At 44.0% G+C, this 12,358-nt stretch overlaps 1 protein-coding gene across 1 annotated transcript in view; it reads left to right on the forward strand.

Annotated features, from left to right (window-relative positions):
• AARS1 (alanyl-tRNA synthetase 1) overlaps positions 1 to 12,358 on the forward strand; it is a 328,287-nt gene that overhangs the window by 120,937 nt on the left and 194,992 nt on the right. Inside the window, exon 8 of the mRNA XM_069217537.1 lies at positions 7,027 to 7,135. Within this exon, the coding sequence (XP_069073638.1) occupies positions 7,027 to 7,135 (109 nt within the window). The remainder of the gene's footprint in view (positions 1 to 7,026; positions 7,136 to 12,358) is intronic.

Below are 12,358 nucleotides of genomic sequence, written 5' to 3' on the forward strand. Positions count from 1 at the left end.
TTGTTACGCAAACAAATGGAAACGATTTGTTTATTACTGCCATACCAATCAAATTCAACCACTACATGCTTCCGCAAAGAACACTGTAAGCTACTTATTACACTTACAAAAATCTAAACTAGAATTCTCTTCTATTAAAATACATCTCACAGCAATATCTGCCTATCTGCAGATTACACATTCAACGTCACTTTTCAGAATCCCAGTCCTCAAAGCATTTATGGAGGGATTAAAAAGAATCATACCCCCGAGAACACCACCAGTCCCCTCGTGGAATCTCAATATTGTGTTAACACGGCTCATGGGACCACCATTTGAACCCATGCACTCTTGTGAGATGCAATACTTAACTTGGAAAGTAGCCTTCCTGATAGCTATCACATCTCTTAGAAGAGTAAGTGAAATACAAGCATTTACTATGCAAGAACCCTTTATACAAATACATAAACATAAAGTAGTTCTCCGTACAAATCCCAAATTCTTACCAAAAGTTATATCACCATTCCACCTAAACCAAACAGTGGAACTCCCCGTCTTTTTTCCACAACCAGACTCAGTAGCCGAAAGAGCCTTACACACATTAGACATTAAAAGAGCACTAATGTATTACATTGATAGAACAAAACAGTTTTGCAAAACAAAACAATTGTTTGTAGCCTTCCAAAAACCTCATGCAGGAAATCCAATATCCAAACAAGGTATTGCCAGATGGATAGTGAAGTGTATTCAGACCTGCTATATGAAAGCAAAAAGAGATCTACCTATGACACCAAAGGCGCACTCCACTAGGAAAAAAGGTGCCACAATGGCTTTTCTAGGGAATATACCTATGACAGAAATCTCTAAGGCAGCCTCATGGTCTACGTCTCATACATTCACAAAACATTACTGTGTAGATGTGTTAACAACACAACAAGCCACAGTAGGACAGGCTGTATTAAAAACACTATTTCAGACAACTTCAACTCCTACAGGCTAAGCCACCGCTTGTTGGGGAGATAACTGCTTACTAGTCTATGCACAGCATGTGTATCTGCAGCTACACATGCCATCGAACGGAAAATGTCACTTACCCAGTGTACATCTGTTCGTGGCATGAGACGCTGCAGATTCACATTCTCCCTCCCACCTCCCCGGGAGCCTGTAGCCGTTATAAGTTGGATGAAACTGTAAAACTTGTAAATTTGTAAATAAATACTTTTTTAAGACACATTATGTACATACATACTTACTCCATTGCATGGGCACAATTACTATATTCACAACTCCTTCCTCACCCTCTGCGGGGAAAACAATCTAAGATGGAGTCGACGCCCATGCGCAATGGAGCCGAGAGGGAGGAGTCCCTCGGTCTCGTGACTCGAAAAGACTTCTTTGAAGAAAAACAACTTGTAACACTCTGAGCCCAACACTAGATGGCAGGATAATGCACAGCATGTGAAGCTGCAGCGTCTCATGCCACGAACAGATGTACAATCTTTGTAGTATGGGTAGTATGTATATCCTGATAGTGTACGATGAATATTCCGCCAGCTGTAGGTTAAACCAAAGATATTATTGTAGAGTACTGTTATTCTGTTTCTTGAATGCTACATATATTTTATGTCTGGCTTGTGACTTCAATGTTGCGGTTGGAAATGAAGATCAAATTGCTGCAAAAAGTGTGGTCCTCCCTTCCAGCTAATTCCAAGAATAATTGTTAAAAAGTAGAGGGATCGCCCGTACTGGAGCCATATACAGAACAAATGGTGAAAATTGTAGTCCTATTTCGTATTCTAGTGATTACCCAGCGACCTTGATTGTCCAACCCCATCTTTTAGCAATGCCAGTGTTTATGCCGCCTAAGAATTACTACTCCTATGAGGATGCTGTTAAAATTGACAATAAGCTGATATTCAAATGTGTGATGAGGTTAAACCTCAGCCTTCACTAAATAAGTCTCCTGAATACAAATGATTTAGGTTGCATATTTTGTAACTCTACCTTCATCTGTTTAAGCTTTGCCAGAAGGCCTTTAACATTCCATGTAATGGGGTCCAAATGCCATTAATAGTCCATGCCACTATTTTAACCCATTTGTAGCGGTAAAGTGTCATAAAAGGAAAAAAAAAGGCTGTTTTATTCTTGCAGACGATCTTTGCTTCTGTAGATAGTATACAAACTTTCAGATTTTTTTCAACTTACAACTGCCCATCCTTATACCTGCCCTCTTGCACAACCCTGTTGGAAATTTACAGTCGTCATCCCCCTAACCCGTTGAGCAATGTCTAAAATCAGCATAGTATTGTGATGTTTGTGCTTTTCCAAATCATCCATCTTCCATAAGAGGTCTGTAGTTGTCTTATCATGGTCTGGACCTGCTGCTCTAATGCTTGCCTGGAATCCTCTAGCTGTGAGGCTCATTTTTTTTACCTCGGTTACCCTATGGATAGAACTTGTCTTGAAATTGTGTGGAGAACATCCCAAGCTTTTAAATGGAATGTTTAAAATCTTGGTGGGCGCAATCTTTCCTATGCTCCTCCTTTTGTATGCTTAGCAGATTGTAGATGGAGGGCCGAGTGGGGCTCTTCCCTTAACCAACCTCACCTCTACCAGAGTATCAGTCTGACTGCCATTAGGGGAAGCTCTTTGGATTGTGACTGTGGCTTCTTTGAGGTTGTGAGCAGACACGTTCCAGAGCACTTGTTCAGTATTTTCATCCTCATCATTTTTTTTGGACTCTTGGCTTCCCTTCTGCCAACTGAACTGCGCTCCCCAGAACGTGGCAGATTCCATGTCTGAGTCTTATCCCTTCTCTGGCTCAATATCGGAGTAGTCTGGAGAGAGAAAACTAAGTCTCATGGAGGCTTCCTTCTGTAGTGCACACCTTGTCCCACCCTTTTTCCACAGTCAAAAATGTAAGCAATCCTGATCAGTGTGAGTGTAAGCTGGAGCATAATTTGGAGCCCTTGCTGAGGACCATGATTAGAAAAGCAGTCAAAAGAGCGTCTTCTGTCTCTCCTGCTCCCTCCAAAAATATTCTGGCCAAAGATAGTCTTTATAAGTGCCCGGTCTTTGACCAGTGGTGTGAAAATGGAAGCATATTTTCCCGTCTCCTTGAGGAAGGGTTCTCCTTACAGACCTCCTTGTGACACAGAATCCGCCTCTAGGGTGACAAATCTCCCAGCTTTGGGTCCACTTTGATCAGTGGCCTGGGCCTCTCTTGTTATGGTGGCGTTCATATTGCCTGACAAGCCTGTCAGTGTAGCTTTGTGAGTGGACCAGTAACATCCACAGCTTGTCCTGCCTCTCCCACCAGCAGTTGTTGGTGTCTTTTTTAGATTGTTAATGAATTTACAGCGAAATGTGGGTATCCAGCCATCTATCTCTGTGGTTGCTGCTAACCTCTCCTCCAGGGTGGGGCAGGGACATTTTGCCGTTAAGCAGTTTCTTACCTCCTCATCCAGCGGCTTCCTTGAACTATTGTTTTTCTGCTTGTTACCACTGTGTTGAGTGACAATGAAAGAGGTCTAAAATATCGTAAGGAATCTTGTCCTGCTGACCTTGATCATCAGACTTATGACGTTACGGTTTGGGAGTCAGATACCAGGGTCTGCGCACATCATGACCATTATCAGAGCCCTCAGGAAATTCATCTCTGTTTGTGTCATCAACAAGAGGGATTGGGGGCCAGGGCCAGACCAAAGTTAGAAGGCATTCTGTTGCTGCGGCACCTGGGGTTCTGGCCATCTTGGTTAGGCTTCCATTCCTGTATGATTCTGAAAAAGCCAGGAAAATATTCCTGAGTCTTACTAAAGTCGTCCACTCCCCTAGGTTGCTTTTGAATTAAGCATATTATGGCTTCTGACCATGACTTATGTATTTTTTGTGATGTGTCTGAGCCATCTGCCCTATCCCCTTTCTATCCTTAGATGGCATCCCGGACTTCATAAAGAGTGATCTGAGACCCAAGGCTATTCCTCTCAGAGTTTTTTAGGATGTTCAAATCTTGTAATTATTTATCTGTATTCTTTAAATTTTAGTGGTAATTCTCCCTGTACAAGGACTGAACAAGAATTTGCAAAGCCAGGAAGGCTGCCTTTGATGCACCAACAAATGTGAACAGTCATTTACAAATTGCATGGTATACACAAATGTTTATCAAATTTTGCCTGTCCTACTGGCTGTGCCAGTGATGAGAAAAAGTTGAAAAACATATTGCTTTCTGTGTAGCTTTCTGTGTAGTATACATATAGGCGAAAAAGAAATGTGTGTGACAAACAGCCTAGTTGAGTTCATTTTTCAGATTTAGAATCACCCCTGGTGCATTCTAATAGAACCACTTCTTGGAATGAAAAATCGTACTTCGCCAAACTATAGCATATGGTGGTGAGACAGTAGAACTCCGATAGCATGTGGTGAAGTGTGGAAAGATATATGTATAGCATTGTATTGTCATGCAGCATTTGTACCCCTGTGTGTGGTGTAAAAGTGCCATCCTGATCAGCGAACTGAACATATTGGGCTGCATGGTTGTAAGGATGTTGCATTACCTTATGCCGAGGTTAGAAGCGTTTTGGTGTTGTGTGAGAGTAACCAGGGATGTGTTCTTATCTTGCTTTGGGGCACAGCACCTAGGGTGTGATGGATGAAAGCAGTATAAGAAATGTTCATGTTGGTTTATTGGGGGCTAGGATTAGCTCTGCAAATCCCTTGTTTCTCGTGGTTTCATCCTTTCGAACCTTTTTAACTATTCACAGTGAAACAGCACCCACTTTGGATTCTTATGTTTTTCAGAGAGGGCACAGGCTCAGAAGAGGGGGCAGGCGGGAATCAGCCTGGATGACCTGGTAAATTCCTCATTAGGATTGGGTAGGAGTGATCAGACTGGTGGGGGACCTTCATGGAGAACTATGGTAGAGTCCACTTCACCAGCTGTGTGTAGCAAATGTATTTGTATATGGGTATCTGCCCAACTAGCATCATGTGACAGAAGGGCAGGTCACCCAGAGAGTTTCTGGAGTTGCTGTGGCAGAATTATATATTGAGCAGGCTAACATATCTTCCTGAGTATGATTTGGGTTGAAATTGCGATGATTGACTTTGTAGGAGAGGGTAAATTCTATTTAGTCCACTAAACAAACTTTGCTGTGAGTAAACTTTGGGAACTTAGGATGCATAGTTATCTCACTTAGTTTAACTGAATATGACGCACCAGCCTTATCAGTGTGGTGGCCTTTAGTCATAGTTGGCGCCTTACTACAGTGTCTAAAAGTCCAGTGAGTGTTTGTTTTCACTACCACCATTTCAGTAGTGGGTGAGGTTATCTGTGGAGCAGTGTGATTTATATTTCTTTTCTGAATGCCAGGTACGTCTGTATACTCTGTAGTCTGGCTGGCAGGGAGTTAGTTCTATAGCATTGTGTCTTCTACTGGGAGAGCAAATCCACAAACACTTTTTGTTGTATGGCAGTATAACTATCATAGGAGTTAGATTTGAATTTGGATCTAGTCTAGTTTTGGGAGTATACTTTGAACTTGTATGAACAGTTGACCTTTTTCTTGTGTAGCTTTGTGGACAATGCAGAAATCCTTGGAACATCTGCCGTAGGTATCCAGTGAAGATCTTATAAGACTGGTGTCATGCCTTCCTTTTGATGTAGGCCGAGTAGTGGTCTTGAATCAGTGTTCTGAATCTGTTGTTGTTTTGTGATTAGGAAGCATGGGCAACAAGGTATGAGTCATTTGTATAGGCAGTCTTAGAAATTACTAGGACGAGAATGGCGTGGAGCCTCTGGTGGTAAGCAAGGTAGGAGAGGATACGCCTCACTGTACTGATAGTATAGAAAATGTTCCTCTTGACGTCATTGTGCAGGCTCGAAGAAAGGTGTAAGTCTATGATGATTCAAAGATTTCTCATTTCTCTTCATATTTCTGATGGGGGCTTCATGTTCCTTGTGCTATATAGTGCAGAGGCTGTGATCAAGTTTGAGGTGTGAAAACCCTCCGGATAGACCATCCTTAGGGTAATATGCATGTCATTGTTTAGTTGTAGCGTGTAAGAGTGAAATATATGATGAAATCTGCTAAGAGATAGGTAAAAGTTGAAAAGAAGAGGGGGGATGATCGATCGCTAAAGGCTACCTTGTTATACAGGGTCTTGGAATACACAAGACATTGTGAGTTTAGGGTTCAACAGAAATGCAACTGCTTCCATCCCTGAAGCTGCAGGGAGAAAAACTGAGAAGAGGAATTGCACAGTAGCCTTCTCCAACTATAGTAGGCACCTGTGAGGCCGTAGTCAGATAAACTGTTCCAAACCTGCAGTAGATACTCACTACAGTCCACGATCCTCTATTTCACATGCTTTTATGAAAATTCCTCGGAGCACCCACACTTGCCTTCTTAGCCCCCATGCTGATTGTACTTGGCAGGCGGGAAAAGCTCGGTAGACTGGACAGCAAAGCTCACTCTTTCCTGTGCAGTGAGGCGAGTATGTTGCATTCAGATGTGCACAGTTGTATACATGTGCAAGTTATATCTGTATTGTTGTACAATGTGGTGTGTGTGTGTGTGATATAGTTGTAGGCACCTGCCATCTATTCCTAGTTGATCTTTTTCCTAGAAGCTGTCTTTTTTTAAAGAAGAATTTAGCAGTGTTGTATTATGTCAAAGTGTTTGTTAATTAGTCATTGACGTTGGAATTACTTCAATTAGTGTTAAAATCAATACCACTTAATGAAAACTTAGGAGCAAATTGCTTCTAATTTTTCAACAAGCATTAATGAATTTTAGTTGCAAATATATTGATTTCCCAGCCAAATTATACTATTGTTGTGCACAGAATAGCTAATCAGACTTATTTAAAAAAGCATAAAGGTTAAACGCAGCTTGTGCGTCGCAGTAGGTGTCTGTAATATCACAAATATACACACTCGGGGGTAAACATTCCTTGTCTTTGATGTGACCTTTAAAGTTCAGACTCCGTGCTGCTCTGCATAGGAGAGTATAAAGTGACTCTAAACTCTGCCTCATTTGTTTCTGCCAGGTATGTCCTGAGGAGGATCCTGAGGCGGGCAGTGCGGTACTCCCATGAAAAGCTGAATGCTTCAAAGGGCTTCTTTGCCACCCTAGTGGATGTAGTAGTGAAATCGTTGGTATGTACTCCCTCTTCTCAGTGACGGTAACTTGTGAGACATCTGTGAATTACGTGAAGTACATTATAAAAGGATACTTACAACATCTTATGGCATGGTGTAGAAGATAGATCATGGGACTATTGCATTATGTTTGGTGGGCATATGTAATGGAAGGACGTGAGTAATGGTCATGTAATGGCACAATGTGAATGTGGCTTGTGAAATCGAAGCACGTAACAGGACACATGTAAGAGGCATGTGTTAATAGAGAGTAAATAAAAGAATGGTGATAGCATTCATGGGTAACAGGTTGTAATGTCAATAGTTTTTGTGCTGGGGGAGGCGCCTTCCTTCCTTAATCCCAGCCAAGACAGCTCCCTACCATAAATGCCAATTCAGCACCATCCTTTTTAGGTCGAAGCCTATCAGACAGCGCATACCGTCTTGGTCATTCCAATGCTTCCCTGGGAAGCCACTTTGCCACTCTACTCCAAACCACTGCATTCCGCCCATTTCTTACCATTGGCTTTGTGGTCTGTAAGTCACATTTGCTTGCTTACTGTTTGTTGGCTTTATTTGCTTTAGGCTGTGCAGCTCGGATTTGTCCCTCCTGTGGAGCATACCCTGTTTATTGTGTTCTTCCACAGTACTCGCTTTCTGTAAACACGTCTTTAAATCTTGTTCTTATCTTGTAACATTTCCTATGCATCCAGAGAAAGTTCAAATGTCAAGCTCTTTCTTCTGAGGAAGCTTGGTGTTTACTTTTCTTTCTTTGACTTCAAAGTGAAAGGATTTATGTGGCAATATTGCCATGAATGGAATGACCTGTTTTCTAACACACAGCAAAATGTAAATGTCTGTAAATTAACTGTGCAGATATTTCAGACTGTCAGAATTAGGAAAGCACAAATGTGGCACAATTCTGAAACGTGTTGGAAACAAATATTTTAATGTGATCAAAACAAATCAATACACCAGATAATGACATTTTCCCACATTGTTTGTGCTCTGTATACGTTTATCAGTAAACTGTATGCCTGTGTAAATGTAATCATCATTTCAGTTGTAAATGTGTCGCTTGTAATGGCATGCTCTCTGCACCACTTACAGCCACTGCACTGTACTCTGTGCCATTCTATTCTGCACGACTCCATTCCGCACCGCTCCACACCACTTCACTCTACGCTTCTCTACTCTACACCACAACACTTGATGCCACTATATTCTGCTCTGCAACACTCTATGCCACTCCACTCTACACCACTGCAGTGAAGGGCACTGTTCACTACTCTCTTCTACTCTGCTCCACTGTACTGTACGCCACTCTACTCTAAGCCACTGCATTCTATGCTACTCTGTTATACACCACTGCACTCTACGACATCACTCTGAAGCACTACACTCTCCTGCACTGAACTCTGTGCTGCACTACTCACTCTCTGCACTCTGCTCTTTACCACTGTGCTCTATGCCACTCTCCTGCACTTAACACCAGTGCACCCTGTTCATCTACACTTTTTGCCACTCTACTCTGCATCCTTTCAGTTTACGCCACTCTACTCACTATGCTACTGCACTCTACTCTGCACCACTGTATGCCATGCCACTGTACTGCACTCTACTCTACGTCACTCTACACCACTCTGCACCACTCCATTTTACGTCACTGCACTCTATTTTGCCCATTGTACTCTGCACCACTCTACTGCACTTTACGCCACTCTACTCTGCACCACTCTACATTCAAATCTGTGCCACTCTACACTACTCTGTGCCACTCTACTGCATTCAACGTCACTCTTACTGCACTCTATGCCACTCCACAGCACTCCACTCTACTGCACTCTGCACCACTATACTATGCACTGTTGTACTCTGCACCACTCTACTCTATGCCACTCTACTGCACTTTATGCCACTCTACTCTGCAGCACTCTACACTACTCAAATCTGTGCCACTCTACACTACTCTGTGTCACTCTGCTGCATTCTACGTCACTCTTACTGCACTCTGTGCCACTCCACTCTGCAGCACTCCACTTTGCATCACTGCACTCTACTCTGCACCACTCTACTGCACTCTGTGCCACTCTGTAGTGGTGTACTCTGCACCACTATATTATGCACTGTTGTATTCTGCACCCTATGCCACTCTGCAGTACTCCACTCTACACCACTGTAGTACATTCTGCGCTAAAATATTATGCACCACACTACGCCACTCTATTCTACTGCACTCCACTCTACACTGCGCCATTCTGCTCTGCGCCACTGTACTGTAACCAGCTACACTCTACACCTTCTACTTTGCACCACTAAGTGCCATTGCACTCCATGCCACTCTACAACTCTCTAATCTGACACTGCATGCTATGATGCTGTATTGTATGCCACTGCGTTCTACTCTGCTGCACTCTATTCCACTCTACTATACCCAATTCTACTTTCACACTCCACTCTGCCAGAGCACCCTACGTCACTCTAATCTACAACACTGTATGCCAGTGCACTCTACTCTGCTCCAAGCCACTCCACTGTAGTCGACTCCAGTTTATGCATCTCTATTCTGCCACTCCACCCAGCACCAGTTCACTCTACGACAATGAACTGTACGCCACTGTGCTGTGCCACTGCGATGTGCTCTGCACTGCTCTGCCCTATGCCACAGCACTCCGCCAATGCACTTTACACCATTCTCCTAAAAAAAAAACAATGCACTCTATGCAAGTCATCTCTGCACCACTGCACTCTACCCCAATCTGTTCTACTCTGCACCACTGTACTCTGAGCCACTCTGCGCATTCTACTCTGCTGCACTCTACACCACTTTACTCTACACTACTCTCTCTATGTCACTGTGCTCTATTCTGCACCACTTTAATGCAATCTACACCTCTACGCTTTAGGCCACTCTACACCACTCTACACTTCACCACTCACTCTATGCCACTGAACTCTACGCTGCATAGCTGTAGTATAAGCCACTTTACTGCACTCTACTCCACTGTATGCCACTCTGCTCTACGTCACTCCTGCACATTGTGCTACTCTGTTCTGCACCACTCAATGCCACTTCACTCTACACCACTCCACACCACTCTACCTCACTTGACTCTACTCAGCACAAACCCATTCTATGCCACTATATACCACTGCACGACTGCCATTGTACTGTATTCTGTGCCACTGCACTCTACGCCACTGAACTTTACATTACTGTACTCTACACCACTGCACTCAGTGCCACCCTATGCCACTGCATTCAAGGACACTGTATGTACGCCACTGTATTCTATTCTACTGCACAGTACGCTACTCTGCACCACTCCACTTTACAGCAGTGCACTCTACTGTACCCCAAAGTGACTCCAGTCTATGCCACTCCACTTCACACCACTGCACTACTCCATTCTACGCCACTGTACGCACTGCACTCAACGCTACTCCACTCTGTGCACCTCTACTCTGCACCACTCTACTCTCCATCAGTGCACTGTACGCCACTCTACCCTGCACCATTGCACTTTTTGGTACTCCACTCTAATCTAATCTGCACCACTGCACTCTACGCCATGGCATTCTACCTTGCACCATTCTATTCTATGCCACTTTACTTTGAACCACTCTACGCCACTCTATTCTGTGCCACTGCACTCTACTCAGCAATACTGTATGCTGCTCTACTCTAATTCACTGCACTCTACAGCACTGCACTCTAAAACACTGTTCTCTGTGCCACTGTACTCTAATGCCAGTGGACTCTACACCACTCTGCTCTGCACCAGTACACTCTCCGACACTAAACTCTATGCTACTTTACTCTGCACGACTGCACTCTATACCACTGCACTACACGGCATCATAATATGTCACTGCACTCTACTCTGCACTGCTCTACTCTGCGCCACTGCACTGTAATCGGGTACGCCACTCCATGCCATGCCGTGCCACTGCACTATAGGCCACTACTCTACTGAACACCACTTTACGCAGCTGCGTTCCATGCCGCAGCACCCCACTGTACTCTGTGCCAGTGCACAATGCATGTTCACTCTAAGCCACTCCACACCACTATAGGCCACTCTACACAACTCTACCCTATGCCACTCCACTCAGTGCCAGTCTTCACCACTCTACCACACTTCACTCTGTGCAAGTCCACTCTGCGCCACGCCACGCCGCTCTGCGCCACGCCACTCCACTCTGCACCACGCCACCCTACTCTGCGCCACGCTACTCTGCGCCTCTATACTCTTGGCCACTCTACAACACTTTACTCAACTCTGCGTCACTCCTTAATACGCGACTGCACTCTGAGCTATGCCACTCTGCTCTAGGCCCTCCACTCTGTGGCACTCCACTCCACTCTGTGCTATGACGCTCTAAGTCACTCCACTCTGACACTCTACTTCACTCTACTCTGTCATTCTACTCCATTCCACTTCATATACCTCACTCTGCGCCCCTCTATGCCACTAGACTCCGCAACACTTTACGGCACTGTATGCTACGACACTGCCGTTCTACTCCACTCTATTCCGCTTCACTCTATGCCTCTCTACTCCACTCTATTCCCCTTCACTCTGTCTCTCTACTCCACTCTATTCCTCTTCACTCTACGCCCTCTACTCCATTTTTTCTCCTTCACTCTACATGCCTCCACTCTCCACCACTCTCACTCACTCTTTATCACCTTACAACACTCCACTCTGTCACAACGTGGAGTATCGCAGAGTGGCATATTGTCACTCTATGCCACACTGTCACACTACGCCCGCCACTCTCTATGTCAGAAATGTTTAGCCATGCTGAACAGCAGTCACGCTTGTGTCCAGCATGGATAAAACACATTGGCAAAGCCAATAGCTCTTGCATATGCGAGACCTACTGCTGTTGCAGATACTTGTTTAAATATCTGTGACATGGCTCCCTTTTAGGACAAGGGAGACGGCACCTTTTTTTCAAATTGGTACAATTAATTTGGAGTACTTAAATTTCACTATTATACCTAAAACCACAATAAAATCATTAGCAAACGCCCTCCTTTTCCTCTTTGGTTCTTCTTATTTTGACATCGCCCTCGATGCATCCCTGTTTTTGAGACAGTTCCCAGTTGGCAAGCCGTTCAAATCCCTACACGTGTTGTGTCTCTTCTTTGTGGGAATTCCAGCAGTTGGTGAAATTCAGCACATTTTATCTGCTGGTTATGTTGTCGTTTGCTCTTTTCTCCACAGAAAATAT

This window comes from Pleurodeles waltl, chromosome 12 (genome assembly GCF_031143425.1).
Source record: "Pleurodeles waltl isolate 20211129_DDA chromosome 12, aPleWal1.hap1.20221129, whole genome shotgun sequence".
NCBI classification, from domain to species: domain Eukaryota; kingdom Metazoa; phylum Chordata; class Amphibia; order Caudata; family Salamandridae; genus Pleurodeles; species Pleurodeles waltl.